The sequence below is a fragment of the Canis aureus genome, chromosome 15, assembly GCF_053574225.1.
Source record: "Canis aureus isolate CA01 chromosome 15, VMU_Caureus_v.1.0, whole genome shotgun sequence".
NCBI lineage: Eukaryota > Metazoa > Chordata > Mammalia > Carnivora > Canidae > Canis > Canis aureus.
The window spans coordinates 62449104-62465798 of record NC_135625.1 but is presented as its reverse complement, the minus strand read 5'-3'; the positions used below and the strand labels follow the sequence as shown (position 1 = coordinate 62465798).

The 16695-nt window shown below is 40.3% G+C and overlaps 1 protein-coding gene across 1 annotated transcript; it reads right to left on the bottom strand.

Annotated features, from left to right (window-relative positions):
• Window positions 1-2172: 2172 nt before the first annotated feature.
• On the bottom strand, window positions 2173-3126 carry LOC144284066 (olfactory receptor-like protein OLF3). The gene has a single exon (XM_077848436.1). It carries the CDS (start codon window positions 3124-3126, stop codon window positions 2173-2175), a length of 954 nt encoding a protein of 317 aa, XP_077704562.1.
• Window positions 3127-16695: the final 13569 nt, after the last annotated feature.

Here is a 16695-nt window from a genome sequence, read left to right as displayed (position 1 = left end):
AAATGATCAGTGAGCATGGGACAGAGGAGCAGGTTCAGAGGGATCACCTGCGCTGTTGACCTTGGAGAGGGGGGCGAAGGGGCAAAGGCAAAGTCATGGGGGCCTGGGAAAGGCAAAGGGATCCTGCGATGAATGGTGAAGGGGAGTCCGGAGCATGTCAACTGGTTGTAGAAATGAGCATACAGCATCTTCACGGACTTTCCTCCTTTGTGCGTCATGTGTTCATTTGTATTTTTGACCGATTTTCTGCTTCTTTCACCTCTATCTCTTACCATTTTATATACAGTTGTTCATGGTGGTAAATTTTGCATTTTACTCCATGATTTACACAATATTTATACCAGGATAATGACACCTTAGAGGAAGTGTGGGGTACACGTAGGAATTGCAATCAGGGGAAGTGCAGTGTCCTTCGAAACCACTTTTTGTTTTCAAAGATTTTATTTATTTATTAATTATGGACACAGAGAGAGAGAAAGAGAGAGAGAGAGGCAGAGACACAGGGAGACAGAGGCAGAGGGAGAAGCAGGCTCCATGCAGGGAGCATGACGTGGGACTCTATCCCTGGACTCCGGGATCACACCCTGGGCTGAAGGCGGCGCTCAACCACTGAGCCACCCCAAATCTCTTTTAGATGATGTGACTTGGCTCGACTTTTTCTTTTTCATTCAGATTCTTCTAATGTCTCAACAGTATCACTGGAGAAATCAGCCAACTGGTCTCCTGGCCTATAACCTTTTTTTCCTCCAAATCATTGCCAAGAGTGATCATTCTAAAATGTAAATTTTATCAAGTCATATACTTGTTTAAAAATCCTTGCCACCTACACATTGGTTTTAAGTAAAATTAAAATATAATTTGGCATTCAATGCCCTTTGTGATCTGACCCTCTTTACCTGCCTCCTCCATCCTCATTAGTTCTTCTTCTCTGCCCTGCAATCATGGCTTCAGGGAATTTTGAACTCTTGTACTCTCATCCAGCTCTATTTTTTTTCAGTGGCTGTCTCCTCTTGGGTTGTTGTCATCTCGGTAATTTGTACTACTTTCCTGAACTTTTCAGTTTCCAGCTGAACTTTTTCTGGTCTTTTCATACAGGAAGACTTCTGCAATCATCCCAAAGGCTTACTCTCTATGACTATTCACCTCACTAGTTTACAAGGAGCAACTAGGGTCCCGTGTATATAGGACGAGGGATGATATGTTCAATACGAAGACTAGAAGGAGACAGTGCATAGATACCCTCCTTCACCGAATGCATATAAAGCTGTCTTATTTTTCATTGGTTTTGGATGAGCAGTCTATCCCTTCTAAAATTAACTAGAGCTTTTATATTTTATATATTATATCAAAATTTATGTGTTATTCTGTATTTAAAGTCTAGTAAAAGACTTAATATTTATTTCAGAAATGGGGTTGTTTAACATGTAAATGGTACTCCTTACATATGTAGTAAAATTCCTCTTAAACTGTTTGTATGTTGTCAAGTAGTGCCCCAAACAGGCTTTTCCTTGGCCAGTAGTAGCCTTGTACGAACACCTTTAGTTACATTCTCATCACTAGAAAACAAGATCTTCAATTGGTGCTTTTGTCTTGAGGTATCTTCATCACTGAGAGAAGATGCTATGTGCACAGGTAGCAGGTCCAGCACACAGACATCTTCACAGCCTTGATAGCATCTCTGTCCTCAGAACAGTGACTCACACAGTTACTAGATGTGGATACATATGCTGTGCAGTATTCTGAGTCTAAAATATGAAAATGCTTTTGTTCCCAATGGAAGCACTATAACCTTGCACAAAATTTGGATGATTAAGCACCAGTGTTCCAAAGTAAGATCCATGAATAGGTCTCTGATTACAAACAATGTGACAATCAAAACAGCAAACTGTACTTTTTGTTCATCACTCTCAGGCCACATGAATGGAGATTGAGTAAGGGTGGGAAGTCCAGTTCAGCAGTGCTCATCTCCACTGAACGTGCTGCTGTGACATAAAAATATGCCCACATCACACACCCCAACCCAACTTCCAGCCTCCTACCCAGCACCAACAGTACATGTGTCATCATCTCCTTCCTGGTTGCCAGGGCAATGCAGGTGATGCCTGCCATATCGGAGTTAACTAGGAGAAAACACAGGGAAAGCTCTTTTCTCTAACTGATGTTCAAGATCCATCAAGTTGCCAGTTTTGATATTAACCCAGATAACTGCCCTAATAGTTTCTGCCAGGCTCCCTTCACCTCCTTATTCCTTAGACTATAAATCATAGGGTTCAGCATGGGCATTAAAATGGCATAGAAGAGAGAGATTAACTTCTCCTGAAGGACAGAGGGGCCAGAATGGGGCTGGATGTAAGTGAAGATGGTCATGCCATAGCACAGGACAACCACTGTGAGGTGAGAGGCACAGGTGTGGAAGGCTTTCTTTCTTCCCTCTGTGGACTGGATCTTTAGGATGGTGGAGATGATCTGGATGTAGGACAGGAGAACCAGGCAGAAAGGTGTCATCAGCAGAACAATGCTAGAAACCATGATTGCAATCTCGTTGGAGGAAGTATCCACACAAGCCAGTCTGACCACAGCTAGGAGTTCGCAGGATATGTGATCAATGTACTTGTTTGTGCACATGGGCAGCTGAAATGTGATGACAGTCTGCATGAGAGAGTTCATAGAGCCACTGACCCAGGAGGTGATGGCCAACCTAGTACAGAGCCCTCCGTGCATGATGACCGAGTATCGCAGGGGGTCACACACGGCCACATAGCGGTCATAGGCCATCACTGCCAGTAGAACAAACTCAATCCCACCCAAGCCCAGGGAGAAGAATAACTGGGCGGCACAGCTCACAAATGGGATTGCTTTATGGGCTGCAAGAAGATGTGCCAACATCTGAGGAACGATGCTTGTGGCATAAGAGACGTCAACGAGGGAGAGGTTGGTGAGAAAGAAATACATGGGAGTGTGGAGTCGGCTGTCCAGTCTGATGAGAAGAATGATGAGGAAGTTTCCCAGCACTGTCACCATGTATGTGATCAAGAACAGTACAAAGAGGGACACCTCTGTGTCCCAGTCACTGGACAGGCCAAGGAGAATAAACTCTCTCGCCCATGTCTGGTTATCTATTTCCATTAAAAACTATGAAGATTATTAGTCTGCAGAGAGACAGAGAGTACAAGCAGCTGTTGAATTAAAGAACCATAGAATAAAAAAAAAAAAGAACCATAAGAATAACTTCTTCAGAGAATGCACATCGTAATAATCTGTCAGAACTAGATATTTTTTATCATATGGACCAAGATCATAGGCTTAATCATAATACTCATTGTATCTACTTTACATAAGAGAGGAGACGAGCACCTTCATAAAGACAGGGTGTGATCTCAGGGAGTCAGTTAAAGCCAGGAGATCAAACAGTGCAATTGTTGGAAGTTTAATATCTCTCCTGTTTACCTGAGTTTCCAGGGCAGGAGGGAAATGTAGATGACAATGGGTGGTAAAGGAAGCAATGACGGTAAACGTGGGTCAAAGTTCAAGGACAACCCTACATGTATCTAGTGCACAAAAGATGATGAAATGTATAAATAAACTACAAAAGAAAAAAAGTTGGAGGAGTAAGATATATACTGCAAATAAGGCTGGTGTCTCATGGAAAAATCTGGAATTGGAGAAGGACAAACATTATATGGTCTCATTCATTTGGGGAATATAAGTAATAGTGAAAGGGAATATAAGGGAAGGGAGAAGAAATGGGTAGGAAATATCAGAAAGGGAGACAGAACATGAAGACTCCTAACTCTGGGAAACGAACTAGGGGTGGTGGAAGGGGAGGAGGGCGGGGGGTAGGGGTGACTGGGTGACGGGCACTGAGGGGGGCACTTGATGGGATGAGCACTGGGTGTTATTCGGTATGTTGGCAAATTGAACACCAATAAAAAAAATAAATTTATTATTTAAAAAAATCTGGAATTAAAGAACCTGAATATGAATCTTGTTTTAATGACTTAAAAGAGATGAGATTGAGTTAGACATTTAAACTTTACATACAAAATGGGCAACATTGCATAACTCACAAGTGTTTAAGTTCAAATGGAGATAACCAAGGGGAAAGTACTTCATAAACTCTTCCTGGCAGTAGCAACTCTGTTTATGGCTATGAGCTATAGCAGGAGCCCGACCTGGCAGAGAGAGTAACAAGTGCTGTGCTCCCCTCTCATATCCTGTCCATAATTTCAGACATTTGAAAAAAAGGAAGCAAAACCTTTAGAAGATTTGAAATCTATTGGGCAGGAAAATAAAGGTCTTTTGAGAATTTGGTGTTGTTGATCTTTGGAAGGAGAGAGAGAAGAGTGCTCATTTCATCCTCCTTTTTTCACTTATTCTGACTTGTTTTTTATTTTTCTACAACTCTAGCCCTTGTGTATAGTCTCAGTAAAAAGGACAGTATGGAAATGGCTTTCTTTGGCTTTCTATAAAAGGAGGAAGAGTAAACAAATCTGTTTAGTTTAGTTTTGTTGACTATTTAGCAGATCTGCATAGGAAGTCGACATTTGTTTTTGATTAATTTGGAAAATATCTTTAAGTCCCACCTTTGCTGGATGTTGGGATTTCACGGGCAGTATTATGCTTCCCTTTACTCCTAATGCTCAAGTGGAAGAAAAAGACACAGAACAGATTGTCTTCCCATCACTGTCCCCCTGTTGCATGTGCAAGCTATTTGGACAAGGCAGCCCATGACTCACTCTGCTTCTCTCACCCACCGCACACATCTCTCTACTACAGCCTTAGTCTCATGACAAATGAGTGACAGTGTCACATCCCAGAGAAAGCAGGACCTTTAAAGCCTGGAAGTTCTTGCTGTAAATACGCTCTCTCCTGCTTGCTGAAGGCTAGAGCAAGCTACTTAGCTTCTCTTAACTTTATATTTTTTTAAATTTATAACATGTGGGAAATATTGGCCAAATGAAAGGGTCATTGGTGAACTCAAATGTTTGAAAGATGTACAGTTGGTCCATTGACACTTTGTGAGGATAGCTGATTGACCTTTCATTTCACTTTGATCACCTTTGGGATCTTATTCCTTCATTCATTCCCCTTTCTACTATCCTGGGTTTCTCTTGTTCCTGGTTGATTCCTTTTCCCTCATTATAAAAACCCAATTGTTGCTACATGATTACCATTCTGAGTCTCTCTTCCTTTCACACCCAGAGTTCCCAGATGATTGGTGTCCACTTGCAGGGTATATTTCCTCACAACATTCATCCTTCAAGCCGTGGAAATCTAGTTCCCATCTTCACGAATCCATGGATACTGCATTCTTGAAGGGCATTCATGGCTTTCTAATCATCAGATTCAGAGATCTTATTCTACTTTATTTCTTTATTGTTTAAACAATTGAGCTGTTTGTTCCTTCAAACTCTCCACTGTATGATACTCTTCTGTCCTGATTTTCTTCCAGACTAATGTTTTTGTCTATAGTCTTTGATAATTATTTTAAACTCTCCTGCTGTGTTACTGTGAGGATTTTCTAAGGTTCTATGCACAGAACTTGTGCTCTTCCTATAGCTACTGCTTGAAGGACTTGTCTCTAACACTGGATCTTCCATCTCAAGCCCACAGTGACCTCCTGGACATCTCTACAAAGTCCAGATGCTTCTTCACAGCTTAAGGAATGATTCCTAAATAGCTCACCATTGATTCGACTCATATCTCCACAAGCTGTATGTGCACCAGGCTCCGTTACCTCTATCAATAGGCTAATAAAATTCTTCCTCTCTCCCAGGACATCATGTTTAATTTTTCCTTCTTTCTTACACTCCACAAAACAAATTCTCTTCTTTCATTGTTCAATCACAAATCTCTCACCTCCCCCTTCAACTTCATTCACACTGCTAATATACCACCACTGCCCTGTCTCTTTCTATCTACTTGCTTTTGAATCTCACTGAGCCAGCCTATGTCCACTGCTGCTAATACTTAATTACCTTTCATGGATACATTAGCTAATTACTTTTAACCCATGAAATAGTATATATACTTCTAAAGTCCTTTCCCTTGGTTTTAAATTTTTTTGTTTTAGTTAATTGATATCAAAATATTTCTGTTTTCTACAGTGATAGAGTCCATTTCTGAACACCTGGTAGATTAATAAATTAGAAAAAAACATCTATGTTTATTCTTTTTATGTGGAAATGATTCTATTTGTGAATTTTTAAGATGTAACTATTCCAAATGGGATTTGAAAGATATAAATTATCTGACCTTATTGTGCTTTGAAAATAGGTCACATAATTAGAAAACTGAGACCCTAACAGATGGAGGAGACACCAGTAGTAACACTGAAATTATAGGAAAAATCAGGTCTCAGGCATTGATACAGACATCAACTCTTCATTGTTTAAATAGAAACATTGGCCACAGTTAAAGTACCTCCATGTGCCTTCTCCCATTATCCAGTTATTATTACAAACAGCAAATAGAACCAAAATGCTTTCTCTCTAGGACAGAAGGGATATGCAAACAAAAACCAAGTGTTCAGATTCCTAATCCAACACATTTTATCTAGCTTAATACAACTAATCAAAAAGCTCAACTTTAGTCAGTTCTTTAAACAAAGAAAATCTGTCCATTTGCCTGAAATCTATGTGACCTTGTGCATTGGGGAGCTTGTCAGTCTTGGTTGGGACAAGTGAAAGTCGCAAATACAGAACCACAACACATGAAGGTAGGCCCCACAACCAGCAGATAAGGCTCTCTCATGCTGCTCAAAGTGACTCAGAGCCATACCTTCAACAGGTGAACTGGCCATAGAAATGGCACTTCCACGTAGAGAGAGATTTCTCTGACTCCCGACTGAAGAGTTGGTTGATGGCCACAGTGAGAGCATCCATCCTGAGCAGGAGTACTTGCATCATCCTAACCTATGAAAACAGATGAGTCACGGGGGGCTTGGGTGGCTGGTATCTCAAAGGTGGGTTTGACATCCTGAAAGAACAATTACTTTATTCTCTTTGTGGTCTGGTGAACTTCTAGCCTGCCTTGGTTACCTGACTTTTCACTTCCTCTGAGACCATTTCCCAAGGCCCAGTTTCTCAAACATGTATGAACCTGACACTCACTTTTGGCAACATATTGTATCATGGTCTCCTGTAAAGCCTTGTCTTCTTTATACTTCTTGTTCCCTGTGGCTAAGACTAGGGTTTTCATGGCAATACAATTCCCTCTGTCTAGCAAGTCTCCATGGTGCAATCCCCACAGCCAGTTCTAGGATGACCAGAATCTTGCCTCCAGTTAATGAATTGAGTCTGAGTGTCAGGGGTCTATGAGTAGGCCCTTAATTGCCTTACATCTTCATTTATCTGTTACAAAAAAAGAAAACCATAATATTGTCATTATCAAACCCTTCAGAAATAATTGAGATACGAGGAATTAGAGCAAGTGATAATGTATCTTTCTTGGAAATGTAATATAATACTCCCACATCCTGCTAACCAATATCAATACCTAATGAAAGATTTTCTGTTTCTGGGCTTCTTCCCTAATGGTCTTTCTCTCTGTGTGTCCATACTAAGCTATGGAATTGAGAATACATATTACCCAAGCTTCATGCTCCTGCAAAGCATTGAAATGCAAAGCATTTCACCACATTTGCTATAATGCTTAGGATGAGAAGATTTCACCAGTCCTGTTTCATGCCCCTGACCCAAGTCCCTAACAAGTCACATCATTTCTGTCTCTGTCCCTGCCGAGGCCACACTCCCACAGGCTGTGGATGCCTCTCAGATGTTAATCAGTGCTGACAAAGGAGATGTGTCTGTTTTCCTCTAGATGTAAGCTGGTCTCAAGAGCTCTCCCTCCAGCACAAGGATGGACCACAGGAAGAGACACCCCAAATTCCTTGGGCCCCAGGGCTCCTTAGTCACCCGGGACTACTTGCCATTGCTAGGGACACTACTGGGAGGACATGGACAGGAGCTCAGAAACAGCTCACACACAGACCTAATGAGCTTTGGCAGCAGCTGCATTTGCAGGGGAGGGCTGACACATCCCCCCAGGAGCCTCCTGCATGGCAATGTTAATTGCTGCCACCACTCCCAATGCACAGGACAGGGCCTCCACCTGCCCTTCTCCCTGTGGAAGGTTCTTCTCCATCCCTCTGCCTCTCACATCTTCATTGCAGCTTTAGGCCATTCTAAAGAGTCAGAGAAGCCAGCCTTCTGAGGTTGGAACATGTCCTCCTAGAGCCCAAACCAGACTTTAGCCTTCAAGACCCCAGTCCAGGGAGCAGTGACTGGGGCTGCATCTAAATCTGGTGGAAACACCCATTCTCCCCTTCTGGCTCCAGATGCCCTTACTTCTCCTTCTGGAGACAGGAGAGATGTGCTTCCCTTCCCTGATACATGTGTAGTGTCCAGTGGGCTTCTCTGGCCACTGCATGGTACTATAACAGCATCACGTAGATAGATTTAAAGATCTAAATGTACAAAAAGTTGATAAAGGAAGTATCAGCAACTGCTGAAAAAAAAAAGAAAAAGAATTAAGATCATCCACGATCCTTAACACAGAAGGGTGAAACTTCTTTCCCTCTTCCAACTTTTTCAGGTTTATAAACAGATAATTGACAAATAAAATTGCAAAATCTTTATTTTTTTTTTTTTAAAGTTCTTTATTTATTTATTTATTTATTTATGATAGTCACAGAGAGAGAGAGGCAGAGACACAGGCAGAGGGAGAAGCAGGCTCCATGCACCGGGAGCCCGACGTGGGATTCGATCCCAGGTCTCCAGGATCGCGCCCTGGGCCAAAGGCAGGAGCCAAACCGCTGCGCCACCCAGGGATCCCATAAATTGCAAAATCTTTAAAGCACACAACATGATGATTTCATGTGTATACATTTTGGAGGGATTCACATTTTATTTTTAATTAAACATTGTAGTTTAAGATCTCGTGGATATACATACTATTATAGGAAATAAATACAGAGGTATCCTTGTACCTTTGCCCTGTTTCTCCCATTGTAAGTAACATCCTGCAAAGCTATAGTGCCATGTCATAAGATAACATGATATATAATAGGATATAAGTATATACATATTATTATCATATGATATATAATAATGTGATATTAATATATCACAAGATATTGACATTGATGTAGCCAAGAATATTCCATCACTACAAGAATCCCTCATGTGGTCCTGTTATAGCCACACCACTTCCGTGCAGATCTTATCTTTTCCTTAACCTCTGGTGATCACTATCTGTACTCCATAACTAGAATTTTGGCAGTTGAAGAATTATATATAAATGGAATCATATTCTATATCTCTTCTGGGATTGGTTTTTACTCAGTATAATTCTTTGGAGATTCACCAGCTTATGTCTATCAATTTTCACTTCCTTTTATCGTTGATAAAGTATTCTATGGTGTGTATGTACTACCTTTTACTTAATTACAAAAAGATTTTATTTATTTATTCATGAGACACACACACACACACACACACACACACACACAAACAAAGTGAAAGGCAGAGAGACACAGACAGAGGGAGAAGCAGGCTCCATGCAGGGAGCTCGATGTGGGACTCGATTCTGGGTCTCCAGGATCAGGCCCAGGGCTGAAGGTGGCGCTAAACCACTGAGCCACCTGGGCTGCCCTGGATAGTGTTATTATAAATAAAGCTGCTGTAAACACTAATACATAAGTTTTTGTGTGAGGGGATGCCTGGTGGCTCAGCTGTTGAGTGACTGCCTTTGGCTCAGGGCATGATGCTGGGGTCCAGGATCAAGTCCTACATTGGGCTCCTAGCAGGAAGCCTGATTCTCTCACAGCCTGTGTCTCTGCCTCTCTCTCTGTCTCTCTCATGAATAAATAAACACAATTCTTAAAAAAATAAGATTTTGTGTGAGAATAAGTGTTCATTTCTCTAAGATAAATGGACAACAGTGCAGTGGCTGCTCATAGGAGGGTACAAATCAAAGTAATATATTCACAGATGGAATCCCAGAAGAAGAACAGAAAGAAAAGAACAAAGAATAAGTATCTAAAAAGATGACAGGCGGTTTTCCATAAATCATGAAATAGATCAAACTACAGACATGGGAAGTTCAGAGAACACTAAGGGGATAATTACAAAAACAAGCAAACAAATAAAAATGACTAGAGATATATTTCAACTGTTTTAAAGAAAAAAGGTGAAAATGTTAGAAGTATCAAGAAAAGCATATATGTTATATGCAGAAGAACAAAGAAATGAATTAAAAGACTTCTCCTTAAAAATATACAGTCTGGGAGCACCTGGCTACTCAGTATGTGGAATGTGCGACTCTTGACCTTGGGTTGTAGGTTCAAGCCCTATGCTGGGTGTAGAGATTATTCAAAGTCTTTAAAAATACAAACAAAAAATAAACCTACGCAAGCTGGAAGGAAATGGAGTAACAATAATAAAGTGCTGATAAAAAAAGAATAGTTGTCAACTCAAATTTCTATACCCAGAGAAAATATCTTACAAAGATGAAGAAGAAATAGGAGTTCATCAGACACACACAAAAAAGGATTTATTTTATTTATTTATTTTTCATTTTTTAAAAGGATTTATTGCTGGAAAATCCACACTACAAAAAAAAATGTTCATGGAGATTTCTCAAAGGGAACAACACAATTCTAAACAGAATCTGGATACACACAGAGATGTGAAATTATTTTTTAAAGATTTAACAGACAAGGTAACAGACAGTCTAGAGTAGAGGCCACTTAGTGTCATTTCATAAGAAAGACCAGGCGCAGCACATGGTCTTCAACTTCAAAAGATCAGACCACAGAATGTGATCCAAACTGGAGACTCAGTTTGCTTCTAACTTGGTTTTCTTTAAATTTTGTTTGCTCTTGGTCCAGCAAATACATATTACAAAGAGTATTTTCAAAGATCAGGATGTAAAGGGCACCTGAGTGGCTCAGTCATTTGAATGTCCAGTTCTTGGTTTTGGCTCAGGTCACAATCTCATGGGTTGTGAGATCAAGCTCTATATCAGGCTCCATGCTCAATGGAGAATCTGCTTGAATTCTCTCCTTCACCCTCTCCCTTTTCCTCTGCATCTACCCCCTCTGTGCTCTCACACACACTGTCTCTTTCTAAATAAAAAATAAATATTATTTTTTTTTAAATCAGGATGTAAATGGGAGAAAAGTAGTTATAAGAACATTTGGTGAATAATTGATATGAAGGAAATTTCTAAAAAAAATTTTAGGTGGAATAATAGTATTTTTGTTATAAATTAACCAAAAAATATTATTTTTTTTTTTTAAAGACTTTATTTATTTATTTATTTATTTATTCATGAGAGACAGAGAGAGAGAGCGAGAGAGAGAGAGGCAGAGACACAGGCAGAGGGAGAAACAGGCTCCATGCAGGGAGCCTGACATGGGACTCAATCCTGGGTCTCCAGGATAGGCCCTGGGCTGAAGGCAGCGCTAAACCGCTGAGCCACCTGGGCTGCCCAGTTTATATATTTTAGAAGTTCACAGTAAAATATTGTTTCAGAATGATTGAGGGAAGAGGAAATGGTGAGGCTGTATATAAAACAAGATTGGCCATAATTTGATCATTTTGAATTTGAGCGTTGTATTCATGTATACATGGAGATTTGTTACTATACATCTTCTTCTGTAGGTTTTTGAATTTTTATAATAGAAACATTTTGGAATTCTAGCAAGAGCTGATTGTGTTCATGTAAAAAATAATGAGACAGCTCTCTCTATATTAATGACACAAAATGGTTGTATAGTAAAAAGAGCAAGATCTAAGGTAGTTTGGGTGTGGCATGCTACTAATTATGTTTAAGGGAACTATACATACACACATACAAACTATGTTTGCCTTGAAAGAAGACTGCAGTACATGTGTGAAGAGATTTTTGGTTATAATGCACCTTTTTGTGCTGTTGGAAAAGTTTTGACAGGCACAAATAATTCAAAAGAAAGTAATATGTTTTAAAAATCAATTTGCAAAATCTTGGCTTTATCCCAGCAGTGTGGCCTTAAAGGATGTTTCTTATCCTCTCTGGGGCTCCAGTGCCGCTTCTATGAAATGGGTCTAACAAAAATGCTTTCCCCCAAGGCTAACACTAAGCACCAAATTAGTTAACACATGGAAAGCACTTCTTGCCTCACTTATGAGAATTCAAATCTCATAATTTTACTTGTATTGTTGAGAAAAAAAAAAGAGATAAGGAAATGGTCTAATGCTTGAGGATTCACAAGTCTCACCATGTTAACCCATTACTCAAGTAGAATAATCTGTTGAAGAATCGGGATGTCTTCCACTGGGAAACACTATCTGGTGGGTTGCTTTGTTGTATATGCTCTTACCCAGTGTCTCTCCACTGGAGGGTCATTTTGTCCACCAGGGGACATTTAGTTGTCTAGTGGGTAGAGGCCAGAGGTGCTACCAAAGACCCCACAATGGACAGGAAAGTCCCCTACAACAAAGTATTATATGGCCCCAAACATCAACAGCGACAAGGTTGAGAAACTGCTCTAATCTATGACCAGCATGCGATGCTGTTTCTTCCAGAGCCAGAAGAACAGTCAGATCCAGGTTCCAAAGGGCAAATTGGAGAGTAGCATTTTTCATGGTTAGACTTGTCATGTCAAAAATCACTTAAATGCATCCATTTTAAGATTAAGAATATAGCAAAATCCTTTATTTGCCTTTATATACATAAATAAAATAAGTTAATCAAGATTTTTTTGACTAAAAGACGTGTGTTCATAGATGTTCTAAGATGACACACATGCATTGAAGTATCACTATCCATTGTGACTAATTACCCTAAAGCCCAGTGGAGATTAAATGTTACAGTCCACCAGAGAAACAAGACAACCTTTCATACCCAGATGTCCCCAAAGGGCTTGTTTTACAGACAAACTTTATGGATATGCCATTATGGTTATGAAACACTGAATCAGATTTTTTTTCTCAAATATTTCTCAGCACCCAACTTTAAGTTTCCTATTAACGGCCTTAGTGTAGCATTTCCTCTTATGCTGCCCTGCATTGACAGGTCTTTCCTTTTTCCTGAGCATCCAGAATGTCCTTCATAAACATCCACTAATTGGGAATTCCTGTAATCTCCAGTGGGCCCACTAGAAATTAATGTATTAGCACTGGCTGAGAAAATGTCATCCTGAAAAGTATACAGTCTATGCAATGAAAATGAGAAAAACAGAAATTTAGCCAGTAGACTCTGAGGTACATGATATGTTTCCACATACCTAATGCCCACTCAACATTTCTGCTTTCTCAGAAGGAAGACTGGATGACCCTTTGGGTGAAGAACACCAACAAGTTGTGCAGCTGGGTGAGGGTGAAGGTGAGGGATCATGGGACGGGAGGTGGACAGAAGTCACATGGTGACCCTACACCAGTCACAAATAGGGTACAGCATCTTCGCATATTCTCCTCCTGGCTGTTGTTAATTTTCTTCTTTTATCACCTTTCCCCTATCACTTTAAACAAGGTATATTTGTGGTATGTGTTTCACATCAGTAGACAGGTAGCAGACTATCCATGCAGGACTTTGACATTCCAGAGGAAGAATGGAGTAAACATGGAAAGAAAGTGATATGTTGATTTGGGTGAAATGTAAGCCATCACCTGTCATGATTTTTTTTTTCAACCAGCATCTGAACCTTCCTTCTGTGTTTGGGGTATCCACCCCTCAAAAGAGGCTAAAATGTTCTCAGCATCCCTTACAGCAAGAGCACAGAGTGTGACCCAGGCTCTGTCAGTTTGGTGTTTCATGCCAGATTTGGGACAAGGACTAGCAATGCAAGAAGGGAGGAACTACCTAGAACACAATGTTATGAGCCCAGAACTCAAGGCAGAGCAAATGTGGTTTCTAGAATCAGCAGTGGTAACAGTGCAGGAGTGGTGAGTATCTGCAGAACACACTACAGTCTCCAGGCTCAAGAAATACTGGTGGTGTCTGCCATGGACCAGTTCTGCAGAATGTTTTTTGATCATTTTTCATAATGTTGTTCAACTCCACGCCTAATTTCAGAGATTTTGTGAGCTGTTTAGTACCCTTTAATAACTGTGTTTTCTGCTTACATTAGCCAAACTTTTTCTCGAGTGCTTGTGACTATGATCACTGAATGATGACATATGGAAATTTGGTAAATAATAGGAATAGCACAATGGGTGGGTATTTTTCTTCTTTCCACTTTTCTGTTTCACTATCATAACAGAAGAAGGGGGGAAATGGATTTCATTTTGTGTTTGCTTATCTGATTTTTCTTTTAAATCTTGTCTCAGGCTATAACCACAGGGAGGAGACCCTCAGAGAATGGTCGCAAAGATTAACACTTGAAGCTTCAAGGCACGAACCTCAACTCACTCTCCTGCCATGACCTGTTTTGCACCAAGATGATAGCTTTGCCCTATAAAAGAATGACTCACCACAGAGAATCAGGCAAAGCACTTCAAGCTGTCTGTCAGCAGTTGCCTCTCTGGCCAGCTTTCAAAGCCAGCCTTCTGTCTCTGCCAGGGTCAATTTTCCTAGCTTAAGTATTTAGAGCTAATTGAAAAGATGTATTTGGTTTGCTTTCCTAGCTACCTTTATTCTCTGGGAAAATCTTTAGTATTTCCCTCTATCTCAATCCTCTCCATCTTTTTGTCCTATCACTCGAAACCCCAAGGGAAGCTTGTTAGGTTTGTAGAGGCATGCCATTCCAAAAATCATGAAAGCACCCTGACTAGTTCTTTCCAGTTGTAAAGGCCTTTGGGTTTTCTCTTTCCTTTTTGGAGAAATGAAATGCAACTCCCTTCCCTTTGTCATATGGATTTTCCTGACTATCCCTGGTTTAAAGTTCATTGGCATTTAAGAATACTTCATAAAAAGTACTTTGGAATTAGTGACCAACAACTTCTGCAAGTTTTTTTTTACCATACTTCTTCCATGAGACATCTGTCTAAAAGTCTGGATCCCTCCAAAAACAAAACATTTTAGTTTAATATTCAAATACTGCTTTTAAATTAGCAGATTCAGTTTTAGGTCGCCAAATTTTCCAAGAATAGAAACTCATGAAAGTACATCTATAAACCTTGAGTTAATGATCTACCACAATTACCATCAGCAAAATAACCATAGTTTGCAAAGTGCATATCCAAGTGATGGGCAGCAGGGAAGTTTTTCCTGAAAAAAAATGAACCTATAAGCTGAAGTATAAAGTATAAACAGGAGTTAATATGATGTGTGTGGGGAGGGTGTCCTGGGAAGTTGAGAAGTAAACAGGAACTTGATTTCTGAGGAAGAGAAGAGTCTCTGCACAGCTTCAGCTGTGGGAGGTATCACAGATCTGTGTGCTACCAGAGGAGCCTGGACAGGTGAATAAAGTCAAAACTCATAAGCCATGATAAATTTTAGTCTCTCACTACCAAAAAGGACATGAGTATACTACTTGCCTGGCTGCGATATGAAGAAAGGATTGTTGAATACAGGAATAGATGTGGGGCCAACCAGGTCAGAGGTGTGGCCTCTGACCTGGGGAGACCTGACACTGGTTACACTAGGGCAAAGTGGTAGCCCTAGATAAAAGGAAATGAATTTGAAATCTAGGAGATGATATTGATGTTGCTTAATTATGCATTGACTTTCCTCTCATCAGAAAATTCTTTATTGAGTTCTTGATTATTATCTTGGATGGTTCTGTATACACTCGGCCACCCTCCTGACTTGAACTCATCTCCCTTATTCTCTAAGTCCCTGCTATTCTCTGATCATGCTTGGCACTTTCTACCTTAGATCTTTGCCTAGGGTGCTCTGTTGACAGGGATACTCTTCTCCAAATATGGCTCATTCCACATGTCCTTCAAAGATCTGCCCAAATACTGTATTCTTATTCTCACTGAGACAACCAAGACCTCCCTTCCCTTCACACAATTGATCTTCTTTCTTTCCTTTTTTTCTGTAGACCAATCATCTTCAAACACTCCTAAAGATTAACGTTTCCTTTTCTTATTATTGTCTTTATTGAGTCTCTTCCCAGTAGAATGTAAGCACTGTGAGGAGAAAGAGTTTAGTCTATTTCACTCACCCATCTATCACCAGCTCCTAGAAAATGCACAGAATATGTAAATTCACAATAAGCAGTCACTGAAGGAATGAATAAATGAAGACGGAATATATATTCATCACCATTGTCCTGATGATGAGACCCAGCAAATACCAAAGTAATCTTTCTTTAGAAATGCCTGGGTGGTTCAGTGGTTGAGCTTCTGTCTTTGGCTCAGGGTGTGATCCTGGGGTCCGGGATCAAGTCTCGCATCTGGCTCACTGCAAGGGGCCAGCTTCTCCCTCTGCCTTGTCTCTGCCTCTCTCTCTCTCTCTCTCTCTCTCTCTCTCTGTGTGTGTATGTGTGTGTCATGAATAAATAAATAAAATCTTTAAAAAAATCTTTTTTCACCTTTGTATCTCAACTGAACTTAGTGTGTTTTTTTAATTTATTTTTTATTGGTGTTCAATTTGCCAACATATAGCATAACACCCAGTGCTCACCCCATCAAGTGCCCCCCTCAGTGCCCATCACCCAGCCACCCCCACCCCCCGCTCACCTCCCTTTCTTCCACCCCTTGTTCGTTTCCCAGAGTTAGGAGTCTCTCATGTTCTGTCTCCCTTTCTGATATTTCCCACTCATTT